The 16,781-nt window shown below is 42.6% G+C and overlaps 1 protein-coding gene and 2 long non-coding RNA genes across 3 annotated transcripts in view; all 3 read left to right on the top strand.

Annotated features, from left to right (window-relative positions):
* LOC138975048 (uncharacterized) overlaps positions 1–15,140 on the top strand; it is a 56,309-nt gene extending 41,169 nt beyond the window's left edge. Inside the window, exons 2-3 of the mRNA XM_070347699.1 lie at positions 10,880–11,307; positions 12,431–15,140. Of these exons, the coding sequence (XP_070203800.1) occupies positions 10,894–11,307; positions 12,431–13,036 (1,020 nt within the window). The 5' untranslated portion in view covers positions 10,880–10,893 and the 3' untranslated portion in view covers positions 13,037–15,140. The remainder of the gene's footprint in view (positions 1–10,879; positions 11,308–12,430) is intronic.
* On the top strand, positions 2,408–3,620 carry LOC138975029 (uncharacterized). The gene is made up of 2 exons (XR_011458476.1): positions 2,408–2,729; positions 3,014–3,620. It is a non-coding gene; the product is annotated as an uncharacterized lncRNA (long non-coding RNA).
* Positions 4,562–6,521, top strand: LOC138975028 (uncharacterized). The gene is made up of 2 exons (XR_011458475.1): positions 4,562–5,630; positions 5,915–6,521. It is a non-coding gene; the product is annotated as an uncharacterized lncRNA (long non-coding RNA).
* Positions 15,141–16,781: the final 1,641 nt, after the last annotated feature.

Raw genomic sequence — 16,781 nt, 5'->3', positions numbered from 1 at the left:
TATCGTCTGACCTGCCAGTGACACGTCGTAGCACATTGTTTAGAACTCTATTGGGTAATTCGTAGACGACAAGGACGTTGCCTTTTCTGGCTAATCTTGAACATTCACTCTACAACGTCCAATGTGTGCGGATTGTGTCTGCTTCTGCGTGCACTCTTAACATTTATAAGCATGTCGGCACTAGCTCCAGCCGCTGGACTGAATATCGTACACTTAAACATTTATCATCTCTTGAACAAAATTCCTGATCTCTGCGTGTTATTAAATCAACATTCTCCCATAACCCATTTGTTTGGGATTTCAGAGACAAGGCTGGACTCACGCATCTGTGATGATATGTTGCGGATACCTCACTATTCTGTTATCCGACGCGACAGTATGGAAGTACAACATACTGGTCTTGCTGTTTATGTCCATGATTCCATTGCAAAGTTTGTTAAGCGCAGGGCTGATTTGGAAGTGAACAGTATTGAATGCCTTTGGCTTGAAATTTCTTATAAGAATTCGAATTATTTTTTCCTCGGCTTTGTATCAGTAAATTCATCAAACCAGTAAATTTGTAAATTTACTGAAATTTTCAGTAAATTTGTAAAGTTACTATTTCACTCAGTAAATTTACAAATTTACTGAAAAATTCAGGAAATTTACAAATTTACTGAGTTTGACACCCAGGAAATTTACAAATTTACTGAAACATTGTAAGCCTTATGCCATACACACACACACACACAACACACACACACACGCACACACACACACACACAACACACACACACACACACACACACACGCACACACACACACACATATTTTTTGACGGGAGAGAAGAATTTATTCACAAAACATCATTGTATTGAATTAAAAGAACAGACCATTGGCACACTCATTCCATAAAAAAATCATTTGTTGCGGCAAGTGAGGCTTCCATGGCATTTTGAATTGCATTTTAGTTTTGCTTTGTAGCAGGAACATTTGTTCGTTTGGCACTTTCTTGGCCCACCAGCACAATTGCATTTGGTAAAACCTTGGCCCCCTGATGCTGACTCTGCTATAATAGCAGAGCGAAGAGATACGTGTTTGTCAAGATTCACATCTCTCATGGAGAGCAGTCTTTGAGGGCACAAATCAAATTGGTTTCGTGAATACCGTACTTTTAAAACCCCGGCCTTCACTGCTACAGTATAAATGTCAGTTAAAATGTCTCTAAATGACACCTAAAATATTTCTGGCATCACCTCTGCCACGATCGACCATTGGCACGGGCACTGCCACATTGTCTCCCACTTCACCGCATTTGAAGTCCACTCTACTTCTTTTTACCATTCTCTCTGCCTGAGATAACTGGCCGGAGAATGCTTCTTTTCGAGCCCTTGTAACCCTCTCAACATGCGCAGTCAACATTGATGCATCTGTGACAACAGAAAACAAAAGTACACTCAAATGGAGAAAGAATTAGAATAACTGACACAAACAGAGAAAGATGAACACACACACATACACACAGCTGCAGTTACACACACACACATACACACAGAGGGAGGGGGAGAGAGAGACAGACACAGACAGAGATAGACAGAATGGAGAAAGAATTAGAATAACTGACACAAACAGAGAAAGATGAACACACACACACACACACACACACAGCTGCAGTTACACACACACACATACACACAGAGGGAGAGGGAGAGAGAGACAGACACAGACAGAGATAGACAGAATGGAGAGAGAATTATAATAACTGACACAAACAGAGATAAAGAGAAGGTGGAGGGGTGTTAGAGAGCACACACACAAACACACGCACGCAAGAAAATAAAATGGTACTTACTTTCTCAGAATATGATAGTCATGTTGATTTTTTGACTCTTTGGACACAGCCGCAGTTTTCACGTCTTGTAGCATCTTTGAGTATTCTGCCTTTCCAAACAAATTATAGCATTTGCCTGCATATTTAATTTTGAAAAGTTCCTCTGTGAATCGATTTTCCATGTTGCTTGGGCTAGCCATCCTTGTCTTCCTTGGCAGCTCAGTGTGGACTAAACTATTAAGTTGGTGAATTTACTTGTCACCGCATGTACTGAGCAGAACTCACACTGAACTCGCACAAGCTGTCAAATCTTCACAAGTCTTGTTCAGCTCACATTTACTGAAACTGTACTGAGCAGAACTCACACTGAACTCGCACAAGCTGTCACACCTTCACAAGTCTTGTTCAGCTCACATTTACTGAAATTGTCCTTCACCATCCAGTAGATTTGTCAAAAATGAATCCCCAAATTTCAGTAAATTTGTAAATTTCCTGAATTTTTCAGTAAATTTGTAAATTTACTGAGTGAAATAGTAACTTTACAAATTTACTGAAAATTACAGTAAATTTACAAATTGACTGGTTTGATGAATTTACTGTAACATTGTGACAAACGGATTTGCACATAGTGTATTTTGGAGTTATGTGACGCAGGTGTACAGAATTTATGGGCCACGAACTTTGAGTGGACACCGTACAGGGATACGTCACTGACGCAGTGCAGTGGTGTCGGTGACCAATCAGAGCAGAGTATAGACCGAGGTGGCGTTGTAGAGATAATACAGGCTCAGAGCTTTGCAGACTGTCGACAGGAGAGGACGTGTCTCCTGATTGTAAAGTTGCTCACCGGGCGCTAGAGGTCGTTTGGAGACTCGTGTCGCGGTTACTGAATCAGTAGATTCAGCTGCTGTGTTTACAGGTATTTATTGAATTGATATTTTACTCGGAGATATTATTTTGCTCGGAAATATTGACTTGAGAAATGACCGGGAGAGTCATGTGTGAATTAGCTGGAAAACGTGCGCGGTTGTCAGCCATTGTTGAAAAAAGAATGTTTACATGTTTTTCGGAAATGAATTCGCTTATGAGTTAGCGGGTGTATATACTGTAACCGCATAAGATAGTTGCCGGTAGTGATAAAGAACGTTATAAAAGTTTATTCAAGTATGGAGACTTATGGTAGTTTAAACTTGTGTATTCTAGCACCCCGGGCCGAGTGGGTCACGGACGAATCCCGGGCCGAGAGCGGTCGCGGAAGAGGGAACGAGACGGGAGGTTCTGCCCTCATGCTCCAGCCGTGAGCTGTGGAGATGCTGGAGGGAAAGACGGCGTGAAGCGCTGCGTAACGGGAACCCCGTCCCATTCCACCACACGAGACAGTTGTGTGGGTGGGGTGAAGCAGTGTGTGCCACTGTATTTTGTGAGTACGACTGAGAGAATTTAACCAGCGTGATAGCTGAACAGATACGTTCCCGAGTGAATAACCACGAGACGTCGAGCGTCGTGGGGTTTGTTATCTGTGTATAACAGAACTGAATAGTAACAGAAGAATTGTTTGAGACAGTGTCTTCGTGTGTTTTGAGACAGACGGGCTTTCACGGAACAAAGCCTCAAGTGTTATACGTGTGTGCACGAGAACTGTAGATTGCATGACATAATAACCTGTATGTAATTTTGTGCAGTTTGATTTCTGTGTGTTAACAGAAATAGTACTTTCATGTTGAGCGAAAGTGATCTGTAGAATGGATGTAGAATAATATGTTTATGTTGTGATTGAACATTCAAATAGAGGTACAGGGGCAAAGGGCTATACTGTGTTCTTGTCTTTGTGCCTGGTTGGAATGTGTGTGTGTGTGTGAAGAACAGTTATATAGTAAACAGAGAGTAGCACGCACAATTTTTGATAGGAGTAGATATAGATACATACAGACATACACACCGAAATTCCAGCCGTAACATTTGGTGACCCCGATTACTCTGTGTTAGTATAAATTCATAGTTGTTTCCCTGCTTTGCTAAACTTAATTTTGTCCCCTGTGTTGGGTTTTTTAGAATTTTTGGCAGTAGGTCACGCAGACAGAGATTTTTCTGATTGAATAGTTGTGTCGTTCATGTCTTGTTTTGTATTGTTACCGTCTCCAGTTTTACGGTAGTGCTTACTGTACAGTTCTAAGCACTGAGGGATTAACTTCATTTTTCTTCCTGTGGGGTCTTTCATTTCTCTTTCCTTGCTCTTTTCTGTACTTTCAATATTGTAAAATATTTGGTAATTTTTTTTTTCTTTCTGCTTTGGAATAGGGATCTATCTGTTGTTTATTGCCCTTTGCCTTTGTAAAGTTATTTAACTTTGATTGATTTTGTTCTTTTGGACTTAGAAATTTTATGTTTTGATTTTGAAATTTTTTTTTAGTGTGATTAATTAGGTTTATTGATTTTGTGGCATTGATTTTGTTGATTTTGTAAGTTTGTTGTAAATAATTAAGGTAATTAGTGGTGATATTTTGATATAGACTTTAATTAGTTTAAGTTTTAGTTTATTTTTGATTTGTTATTTGCTATGGTAGTAGATTAGGTACTTTGAATTTTTTTTGCCTGAATTTAGTCTGCTGTTTGGAGTGATTGTGTCACTTTAATATTTTTTTTTTGGAATTTGTTTTATTTGCCTCCAACTACATTTTTTGTTGTCTTGTTGATCTAAATTAAGTTAATCTCATTAGTAGTTGTATATACAGTTATTTTAAGCTACTATTTACAACTTTAAATTAGTTTTAGTTTTATATGGAGTGTTTCACTTCATAAATTTTTGTTGGAACTTCGTTTTATTTTGCTTCCAACTGCGTTTTCTTTAGTTGGACTTGACTTATTTTGGCTTTGATTTTCTGATTTAGTACTTAGTTTGTTGATAAGTTTTTACTTGTGTTGCATTTTTGAACTTTGAATTTTTCCTCCTATTTGTGGTTTGGGGTTGTTGTTTTGTTTGTACTTGTATATATGTTTGAAGATTCGTTTTGACTTCATTGACTGAATATTTGACTTTCATTAAAACTGTTGGATATTTTTGCGTGAGATTTACGCCAAAACGTATTTGGATATAGTCTTGTATTGACTATTGGTTTTGGTGCCAGATTTGTTGTGGTACTTGACAGTTTTGAAGTAGATTACTTGATCTTACATTATTGTTGGAAACTTTTTCAAAACTTTTCTCTAAACTTGGACATATTTTGGTGTGATTTTGAAAGTTCAAAACTTACACAATGGAGAGCGAAGATGATTATGATGCGTTGTTTGAAAAGTTCGTTAAACAGGCAGAGACTTTGGGTCTGGCTGCAGATAAACGTGAGAAATACGTGAAAGAGAGTTTTGATCGTTTGGAGAGAAAACGAGAAAAAGATGAGAAGGAAAAAGAAAGGGAAGAAAGACAAAAAGAATCAGATAGACAGAAAGAAAGGGAAGATGCACAAATTGAAGAAAGACGAAGAGAAAAAGAATTGGAAAGAGAAGAGAGACAAAAAGAATTGGAAAGGGAAGAGAGACAAAAAGAATTGGAACGTACAGGTGTACAGAATTTATGGGCCACGAACTTTGAGTGGACACCGTACAGGGATACGTCACTGACGCAGTGCAGTGGTGTCGGTGACCAATCAGAGCAGAGTATAGACCGAGGTGGCGTTGTAGAGATAATACAGGCTCAGAGCTTTGCAGACTGTCGACAGGAGAGGACGTGTCTCCTGATTGTAAAGTTGCTCACCGGGCGCTAGAGGTCGTTTGGAGACTCGTGTCGCGGTTACTGAATCAGTAGATTCAGCTGCTGTGTTTACAGGTATTTATTGAATTGATATTTTACTCGGAGATATTATTTTGCTCGGAAATATTGACTTGAGAAATGACCGGGAGAGTCATGTGTGAATTAGCTGGAAAACGTGCGCGGTTGTCAGCCATTGTTGAAAAAAGAATGTTTACATGTTTTTCGGAAATGAATTCGCTTATGAGTTAGCGGGTGTATATACTGTAACCGCATAAGATAGTTGCCGGTAGTGATAAAGAACGTTATAAAAGTTTATTCAAGTATGGAGACTTATGGTAGTTTAAACTTGTGTATTCTAGCACCCCGGGCCGAGTGGGTCACGGACGAATCCCGGGCCGAGAGCGGTCGCGGAAGAGGGAACGAGACGGGAGGTTCTGCCCTCATGCTCCAGCCGTGAGCTGTGGAGATGCTGGAGGGAAAGACGGCGTGAAGCGCTGCGTAACGGGAACCCCGTCCCATTCCACCACACGAGACAGTTGTGTGGGTGGGGTGAAGCAGTGTGTGCCACTGTATTTTGTGAGTACGACTGAGAGAATTTAACCAGCGTGATAGCTGAACAGATACGTTCCCGAGTGAATAACCACGAGACGTCGAGCGTCGTGGGGTTTGTTATCTGTGTATAACAGAACTGAATAGTAACAGAAGAATTGTTTGAGACAGTGTCTTCGTGTGTTTTGAGACAGACGGGCTTTCACGGAACAAAGCCTCAAGTGTTATACGTGTGTGCACGAGAACTGTAGATTGCATGACATAATAACCTGTATGTAATTTTGTGCAGTTTGATTTCTGTGTGTTAACAGAAATAGTACTTTCATGTTGAGCGAAAGTGATCTGTAGAATGGATGTAGAATAATATGTTTATGTTGTGATTGAACATTCAAATAGAGGTACAGGGGCAAAGGGCTATACTGTGTTCTTGTCTTTGTGCCTGGTTGGAATGTGTGTGTGTGTGTGAAGAACAGTTATATAGTAAACAGAGAGTAGCACGCACAATTTTTGATAGGAGTAGATATAGATACATACAGACATACACACCGAAATTCCAGCCGTAACAAACATATATATAGAAATCCCGCATCCCATTCAGCTTGGTCTGACGATTTTATTGATTTGATGAATAACATCAAATGTAATAATCGTAATGTTTTGTTACTTGGTGATTTTAACATAGACTTGCATAAAACCCAGACAGCCTGGCGCTCAGTTACATCTCTCTTTGGATTCCATCAACTTGTGAACACCTCAACCAGATTGACTGATACAACATCAACGTTGATTGACCACATTTACACTAATAATACCTCCATGGTGTCAAACGTGAAAACTGTACCTTCAAGCATCAGTGACCATTGTTCAGTATTTTGTTCTTGGTCGTTCAAGTTACCTAAGCCGGTGCACAAGGGCCATACAACTATTGAATATAGAAGCTTTAAAACGTTTGATGAAACCAAATTCTTCTTTGATCTCAGTTTAGCACCATTTTCCTCTGTGTTTAATCATGTTGTTGCTGACGAAGCATTGGGCGCCCTTTTAGATATATTTGATCCTATAGTGGATAAGCATGCCCCACTACGTCACCACAGAGTGAAATATCCATCTCTTCCCCCATGGTTGACGGAACAGATTATAGAAGCCATGTCCCTGCGTGATTTTTACAAAGCAAACAACATGAAGTCTGATTTTAAGAAACAAAGGAATAAAGTGACAGAATTAACACGTCAAGCAAAAGCAAATTATTTTAATACATTAATCGAGGACAAGAAAGATAGTGCAACTGTTTGGCGTGCTGTTAATAACATATTAGGTAAATCTAAACAGAACTCAAATTGGTCTGCCACAACCATCTCCCCTGAAGATTTTAATAACCATTTTTTGTCCCTTGCCAATAGGCTAAATGAATCTGCAAAATGCGACAGTCCTGATTCTGACATTGAAGTCTCTTTCTCAAAATTACATGATTTTTGTAATCAGAAATGTAAACCAGACGATTTTTTTACTATTCCAGACATGGCAGTGCATGAGGTAGGGAAGGTTCTAGAAGGCCTTGAGAATAAAAAGTCCATGGGTCCTGATAAGATTCCTCCTTACTTGACCAAACTAGCTATACCATATATTGTGGAGCCACTCACCTATGTGTATAATATCTGCATAAAGCAAAATACTGTACCTAGTTTGTTAAAAAGAGCAAAAGTAATTCCACTCCATAAAGGCGGAAATTTATCCGACCCAAATAACTTTAGACCCATTTCCTTATTACCCATTTTATCCAAACCATTGGAAAAACATATTCACAAACATTTGCTCGCGTACGTAGAAAGCAGAAACCTTTTCCATCAATTTCAGTCTGGTTTTCGAACAAATCACTCTTGTCACAGCGCCCTTACCACGGTATGCGACACCTGGTTGTCTGCAACAAACCGATCTGAAATCAGTGGTGCTGTGTTTCTCGACTTTAAAAAAGCATTTGATCTTGTTGATCATTCAATTCTATTGAAGAAATTACAGTTGTATGTCAGAAACAGTTCAGTGTGTAACTTCTTTGCTTCCTATTTACATGACAGATCTCAATATACTGCCCTAAGCTGTAAAATATCTACTGAGGAGACTGTGAAATGCGGTTGGCCTAGTGGTAAGGCGTCCGCCCCGTGATCGGGAGGTCGTGGGTTCGAACCCCGGCCGGGTCATACCTAAGACTTTAAAATTGGCAATCTAGTGGCTGCTCCGCTTGGCGTCTGGCATTATGGGGTTAGTGCTAGGACTGGTTGGTCCGGTGCCAGAATAATGTGACTGGGTGAGACATGAAGCCTGTGCTGCGACTTCTGTCTTGTGTGTGGCGCACGTTATATGTCAAAGCAGCACTGCCCTGATATGGCCCTTCGTGGTCGGCTGGGCGTTAAGCAAACAAACAAACACAGGCACATGAAAAACGCACTGCGTTTCAAACATCAAAAAGCACTAAGAAGCAGAACAGTGGTGAAAGTGCCAGGGAGAATGAGAGGGTAGTTCATGTGTAACAATGAAGTAAAGAATGCTGAGTCAAAAGATGCATGAAAATGTTATACACATTTATTCTTCAATTTCCTTTGGAAAGTATGGTTAGGGGGATTAGGTTATGTGTCTTTGTTCTTTCAAAATTGTGTGGACACTGTAACCTGTTGTCTGCCAGTGTGTTTTTTGCCTGCATACAGGACAAGCACATAACAGTTTGAATGCCCATGTCTACATAGGCATAATGAATTTAAATAACTGAGAATAACTGAGAAGTACAAACAATTGCATGCACAAAAGGACCACTTGGGACAACACACTCCAAAGGGTGGGCTTGAAGCATCAGAACAACACACTCCAAAGGGTGGGCTTGAAGCATCAGAACAACACACTCCAAAGGGTGGGCTTGAAGCATCAGAACAACACACTCCAAAGGGTGGGCTTGAAGCATCAGAACAACACACTCCAAAGGGTGGGCTTGAAGCATCAGAACAACACACTCCAAAGGGTGGGCTTGAAGCATCACAACAGCACACTCCAAAGGGTGGGCTTGAAGCATCAGAACAAATAATACATACAAAAAGGGTGTAACAGGACTTACCTTTAGTTTAGATTAAAATACTTGCATTCTGGTAATGAAAATAGCTTCTAAATTTCTGAAGTCAGTTTCTGGAAGATCGCTAGGTATTGGTCATTGGTATTGTTCTTGTTGTTGTTGGCGTTCGTCCTTTGTTGTTGAAAAAAATAAAGGCTCAGGATTGGCTTGTGTGTTTGGTCCGGTGAGCCAGAAGATGTCGGATCAGGTGTGCATGTCCAAGCTAAGACACCTGCATGTTGCTGTTGTGTTGTTGTTGTGTTGTTGTTGTTGTTGTTGTATGTCCTTAATTGTAAAGGATGACCATGGATCAAAATTGGATTGTGTGTGTGGTTTGGTGAGTCCAAAGGTGCCTGATGAAGCCCAAAGGGTTAGGAATCCGGTTCGTTGTTGTTGTTATTGTTGTTGTTTGTCATTCGCTGTCACGCTGACCAAGGCTCACGATCGGCTTGTGTGTTTGGTCGGTTGTGCATTATGACCTCGGAAAAAACGAAAGCACAACCTTTCAAGATCAAACCACAGTAGATACTGGCTTTCTTTTTACACATCGGACATCAGAGTTTTGTACTGTCTGTTTAGATAAAGATGATTTTACTTCGCTTCGAAAATGTTGGTACCGTTAGCTCATAAATTATGAACATTAATTTCGTTACATCAGCAGTGTAGTTTTTGAAGTAATGTATGTCTGCAGGTTCGCTTTAGTTCTAGGAAGACTGGGGGCAAAAGTGGTTGAAAACAGATCTGTTTTGTGGCCGTATTTTGACACAGCGAGAAAGACTATCAATTTATACAGGTCGGTTGATGGTTTTAAAATGAAACTGCTAGGACTACTGCTGTAGACCGAGCAAAAACAAAGCGACTGGTATAACTAGCAAATTAGAAGGAAAACAAGAGATGCAAAATGTGCCAACAAGTTCTGTGACTAGTGTAAACATCCGGGATGTTTGCTTCCAGACTAAGCTGTATGAGAATATCCCAAATAGATCACACTAATTCCAGACAATATGCTGGCACCCTTACACGCTAAATAGGAATAAACCAATTCAGAATGCAGGAGCACATCGTTCGCTCGACATGACAACATTTAAGATCCGGCGAGGCTTAAATGTCTTTAACATTCGCCCGCCGGCTTTAATATTGTTGAAATCTATTTTCTCGACATGTCTGTTATCACATGCTGATCGTCAGCATCTTAGAAATAACTCATGGTATTGTGTTGTATTGTGTTGTGTTGTGTTGTGTTGTGGTGTGGTGTGGTGTGGTGTGGTGGTGTGGTGTGGTGGTGTGGTTGTGGTAGTGTCGTGTCGTGTCGTGTCGTGTCGTGTCGTGTCGTGTCGTATCGTGTTGTATTGTAATGTATGGTATGGTATGGTATGGTATTGCATTGTATTGTATTGTATTGTATTGTATTGTATTGTATTGTATTGTATTGCATTGCATTGTATTGTATGTTATGTTATTGTATTGTATTGTATTGTAATGTCTTTAATTGTATTGTATTTTATTGTACTGTATTGTATCAAATTATAAGCTTTGCTTGTTGTGCTGCATTTAATACATTGATTGTATGCAGCATTGTTATCCGTAAATTTCTAAATAAATTGTTTTCTATCAAATTGTATTGAATCAAATTGTATTGCAATGTCTTGTACTCATTCCCGTGTTGTGGCCGCACGTGCAGGCCACTTGACAAGGATGAAGCAGCGACGTCGACTTGCCCTGGTTACCTTGGTGCTGGTCGCTGTCAGCACGTACGCCGCCCTGCACGGACACTTGAACTCATCCACACTGTTCGGTCTGGTCGTTGAGACTGAGGTCGCCACGCGGGCACCAAGCAGGAATTTCACCACCGCCAGGAAAAACATGGCGGACGTGGTGCAGACGGCGCTGGAGGTGCACGGGACGACGGGGTTGGTGCTGTTCACCATGCTCAACAACGCCTTCATGGACTTCGCCGTCAGCTGGCTCTGCAACACCGCCGTCATGGGTCACGTGCACAGTCACGTGATGTTCGTTGCCACGGACAATCAGTCGGCGAGTTACCTGCGCGATGCCTGGCCAGCCGTGCATGTCGTGCCTGTCAACTCTTCGCATCTGTCTGGTGACCAGGTGTGTTGGTTTACACTATATGGTATTTGGTGGCTTGTTGTCATACCAGCTTTTTTGTCGGTCTGAGGGGAGCATATCGTGTTTTGTTTCAGCTTTATCGACCGCGACAGAAGGCGATTTGCTCCCCGAGGACCGACAAGAAATGCTGGTCTGGTAAGAAGCCATCACACATCGTTCTTGTCATCATGTTGGTAGTGCAAAAGTACGCACAATCATTGACAGGGAGCCTTTTTTGCGAACTTAATTTTAAAAATTCAATTTAGGGCACCATAGCGCCCCAGGACAAGCGAACACGTCATACTTGTAAGTAATGTCAAACGTAAACTTTGTGTCACTTTTGTTCCAGTCTAAGTCACCCCAAGCATTCAAACGAGCACTTAAAACGCACCTCTTCAAGAAATACAACCCCTGATTTTGTTTTCTCAGTCCATCAGTAGGCTACATGTAGTGTATTTGTTGTTTAAGTGATAATGTATATAAACATCTAGGACTGTTTTCAGCATTGTTGATAACATGTTCTGTTTGATTAAGGGTATTCAGCTGGTATTTCCTTGGTTTTTTTTTTTACTACCTATTTTATTCATGTTTTTATTACTTAGTTAGTGGAAGAATCTTTTGTAATGTATGTTTGATGGTGTATGCTTTTAATTAAGCGTTGTTGACTATGAATGTAGATGTAAATGCTTGTATAACTGTGTTTTAATTTTAAATGTGTCAAGCGCAAAGAGCATAATTGTAAAGTTATGATGTTGCGCTATATAAATGCTCATTTATTATTATTATTATTATTCTGCGAACACTGTATACATGATTGTGTTATATTATATAGAACCGGAATGGCTAGAGCGCTTGCCTCTCACGCTGGAGGTCATTGGTTCGCTCCCCACCCAGAGCAAATACAAATACCCGATTTTTCCGAGCCCTACATGTCCAATCTACCCGACTGAACATGGGTACCTGACCCTATTTAGGGATGGGGAAGGCAAAGGCAGCGAGGCACCGCCTTATAACATTGGTTCGGGAGTCGTTGAGATCTTTAACATCTCGCTCTTCTGCAACCAAAATATTCTTGTTGGACTAACTTTACTTATTTTATTCTGTGGTGTGTTGTATTGTGTTTCAGGTGTACTCCCACGTGGGCTACGTGCGCCTGATGATAGAGCGGTCACACTACATCCAAGGCATGCTGCAGGCCGGCGTCACAGTGCTGCTGTTTGAGGTTGACTGCGTGTGGCTGTCCAACCCCCTCCCTCTCCTCCTGTCCGACCGTTACCGGGAGGCGGACATGGTGGCCACGGTGGTGCAAAACCGGACGGCCGGGGGCTTCCTCCTGCTGAAGCCAACCCCGCGCACTCTCCAGCTGTGGGACCGTCTGATGGAGCAGCTCGATGACCTGTACGAACAGACAAGCACGCACAGTACCGGTCACCTCGTGTCGTGGCGACTCAACGACCAGGAGTTCCTCTCCGGGCTGGTCAAGCGACGATACGGGGGGATCCGGGTGGAGCATCTACCTGTACCCGCTTTCCGTGACGGTCAGTGGTACAAGCTGCCCCTTGCCCAGCGCCAGAAGCGCCCCCTGCCGGTCATCATCAACAACAACTTTCTGAAGCTGAAGGGCGACAAGAAGAAGCGCGCCAAGAAGCACGGACACTGGTTCCTGAAAGCGGGCAACAAGACCAGGGAGTGTGACGTCACGGCTGTAGCGGCCGTCGTCACACCTGGATAGTCAACAACAACAACAACAACAACAACAACAACAACAACTCCAAAAAACAACAACATCAACAACAACAACACCCAAAAAAAAAACCAAAAAAAACCCGACAACACAAGGGAACAAATCTGAGAGATTACTTATGTGGAGAAAAGCGACTACAGGAATAATTTGTCTTTTCTCCATATGCAATTTTCTTCTAAAAGTTCATAGAGTGAAGAAGAAGAGAAGGCGTAGAGAGCAGAATATATTATCTAAGTTAGTATTGAAACTGTGTGGAATTAAGATTCACACTCTAAAATCATATTTGTTCTTTCCCTTAGTAAATGGTTTGGAAATAGGTATGATTTAGTCCTTTTTCATTGTTCTCTCGCGGTAGAATTTAATTGGCTCTGACACGATGGCGCCCAACTGACTGGATTCAAGTTATGGAGGTCGGAGGGGCCAGTCTGTGAACCCTTTTCCCCCCCTCGCCCATGTAACCTTTCTGTATTGTCTTTTTAACCCCTAGGTCACTTCTCCTGTCACTAACCCCCTACGCCTTTGTTTGTGCGCGAGGGCAGTCAGCGAGGGCATTGTTTTGATACATCCACCTCTCGCCTCCCTCCTCCCCAACCCCTTTTCCTTTTTGACCTAATTCTTTACTTCTATGTTGCTGTGCTTTTGTTAATAATACTTGTTACACACAGACGAACACAAACACACACACACGCACTCTCTCTCTCTCTCTCTCTCTCTCTCTCTCTCTCTCTCTCTCTCTCTCTCTCTCTCTCTCTCTCTCTTTTCTGTAGCTTTTCTATCATTCTTTCTTTTACCCGTGTTTTCGATATAAATATGTATTCTGTATTCATTTGTTTAGTAGAATGTAGATTTTATGTTTATCATCTACATATGAGAAGCCTGTTGAATATACACTGTGTTTGATTGTGGTTAACTTGTAACTGCATACGGTTTTTGGTGTGACATGAATATTTTGCGAGGTAATAGTCAGAGGTTTTGCACTTTGTTCGCAGTGTTGATCACCTATGAGTGTTTGGTATCAAATGATGCGTCGTAGAATTTCCATTTTATTGATTGTATTTCTTTATAACGTTTTTGATGTAGTATTCTTAGTGCAGGAGTTTTTGTGTATTTTTGAGGGATTTTAACTGTAGCTTCTAAGGAGGCTGACAGCAGCCTCGAAACTCTCCCCCCTCCCTCCCCATTTTGTTCTGTGGTCCCAGAGCGACGTTTTCATTGGTTCCTTAGCGGTGACGTCAGGGACAGTCACGAAAGTAATATAAGCTGTTAGTTTTGGAGGTTCGGCGGGAGTCTGAGCAACCAACCTGACTTCGTGTCTAAAAGGTATACCGGACTTCCCACTTAGAGTTACAGCATTGCTTCTTTGGGAATGGTTGTGGGAGGGTCCCAACCTGAGTACCGAACGGTTGTGGGAGGGTCCCAACCTAGTATTGAAGTATTTGTTGTCATCTCTAAGTTGTCCTCCAGGGTCTGAGCAACCAACCTGACTTTGTGTCTAAAAGGTATACCGGACTCCGCCCTGTAGACTGAACTAACAGGGTTAACAAAAAACGTTCCGCAGTCCCAGGTTACCACACGGCGAGTAAAGTGGCGTCGCTTCACTCTTTTACTTTATTTTTACTCAGGCCCCGAACCCCTGCCCAAATTTTCAACCATTTTAGGACTTAGAATATTTTTTTCAGTAGCGTAATTTGCTAAGGGTACCTACGGGTCATGCCCAAATGTTCAGCGATTTTAGGACTTAGAATATATTTTTAAGTAGTAGGAAAATTACAGGAATAGAGTAAACCAATTTACAGATATACTTTCTGAAAAGAACCTACGCCTTGTATTGAGTTGTTTTTATGATTTGTTTTGATTCAATCCAATTTTGAACTTCACCAGCCTCTTCTTGAGTTTATATTCTGTGTGTCTGTTTGTCCTGTCGTGTGATTTCCATCCTGACAAATGACCTTCAAACACGTATAACATCTAAGACACAGACACAGACAGTTAGAGTTAATGGGAAGCTCGTCTCACTTTCGGGGTACAAATTGGTGTCAGAAATGTGAAGCTAAGACCGCTCGGCTTTACAAATGGTGTCAGAAGTGGGATTCTCGTCTCACGCTCGGGGTACAAATGGTGGCAGCGGTGGGATTGAAGATTACAAATGGTGTCAGAAGTGGGGTTCTCGTCTCACGCTCGGCTTTACAAATGGTACCAGAAGTGGGATAAAGATTGGTTCACTGTAATTTTGGTAGCTTCCCATTTATTTTTACTTAGAAAGAGAAGATCCCCTCCCATCCCTTTGTTTTTATTTTATTTTTCTCAGTCACTTTGCCAGTGGCTGTTCAATTTTTTTGGCCTGCTCAAAAAAAAGAAGATGCCAGACTTCGGTTCATAAGAAGACCTGCAGGCTGACAATGAGGGTCGTCATCTACCGGCGCTGATTCCGAGCAGTGGGATCGATATGACTGACAGGGCAGCCCCACAACAGGCACCTGCCACTGGGAAAGACGATCGTCGCCCCAACACAGTGGAACAGACTCACAAGGACAAAGACATCGCAGGGGGCAGCATAATGGGACTCCTCGCTGACGACTCGTTGATGCCGAGACGCTTCGCGCAGGAGCTGGTCGAGGGACGCCGATAGTAGGATGGGGTGGCCAGTTTCCATGGTTACCCGTTCTCTCGGCGAGAAGACAGCTTGCTGCAACGCTTCGCATTGCCAACTGAGCGAGGGCAAGAACTACGCACTGTTGGTGACACGATCCACGTGTTGCTGACAGAGACGTAGAGCAGCCTTCACCAGGAGGGCAGCGCTCTGCGACACGAGGAGACAACACACAAGACAGAGAGGCAGTATACCTTCGTCATCGCCTGCCGGAGAGACCATGATATCACAGGCGGCAGCAGATGGAATCGCCTCGCCGACGACTGTTTAAGGCCGAGATGCTTCGCGCAGGAGCTGGTCGAGGGACGCCGATAGTAGGATTGAGTGGCCAGTTTCCATGGTTACCCGTTCTCTCGGCGAGAAGACAGCTTGCTGCACCGCGTTGCCTTGCCAACTGGGCGAGGGCAAGCGGACAACACAGCCGGAGGCGCCAGGAGTCTACAACACATTGGAGAAGCATGGACGAGCATTCTGGTCGGTCTCTCCATCTCGAGACCTCGACCGGAAAGCAAGAACTACGCTCTGTTGGGGACACGATCCACGTGTTGCTGACAGAGATGCAGAGCAGCCTTCACCAGGAGGGCAGCGCTCTGCGACATGAGGAGACAACACGGATAAAGGAGGAGATGTAGGGGCTGACAACAGACGTGGAGTCAATCTCTGTCTCCTCTGAACACAGCGCACGCCGAACGACAATAACAGCGAAAGGAGAGACAGCAGACCTACGTCATCGCCTGCTGGAGAGACTGAGATTTGACCATTAGAGGAGATTGAGGGGTTCACGATGGAGTAAACAGCGTCCGGCCGGAGCTGATGAAACATTTGTTTTTTTCTTGTTGCAACAACTTACTACAGAAGAGTCATATACACTCTGCTTGGGTGTAGTCCTACAACCTGCGGGAAATTGGATTGGGAACCGTCTTGGCCTGGTGTCACATTAGATGGCACTGGCTGGTATGGTACAGAAGACCTACCAGAGGGCAGGCAAGGCAAGCAAAACCGGAAGAGCGGTTTGAGCAGCGTGTGCTGGACCTATGCGGCCACATGGGTCAGGTGGGCTGATCGACTGGAGGAGCTGCATCC

Source organism: Littorina saxatilis, linkage group LG9, assembly GCF_037325665.1.
Source record: "Littorina saxatilis isolate snail1 linkage group LG9, US_GU_Lsax_2.0, whole genome shotgun sequence".
In the NCBI taxonomy this organism is placed as follows: domain Eukaryota; kingdom Metazoa; phylum Mollusca; class Gastropoda; order Littorinimorpha; family Littorinidae; genus Littorina; species Littorina saxatilis.
This window is presented reverse-complemented; position numbering and strand designations above follow the sequence as displayed.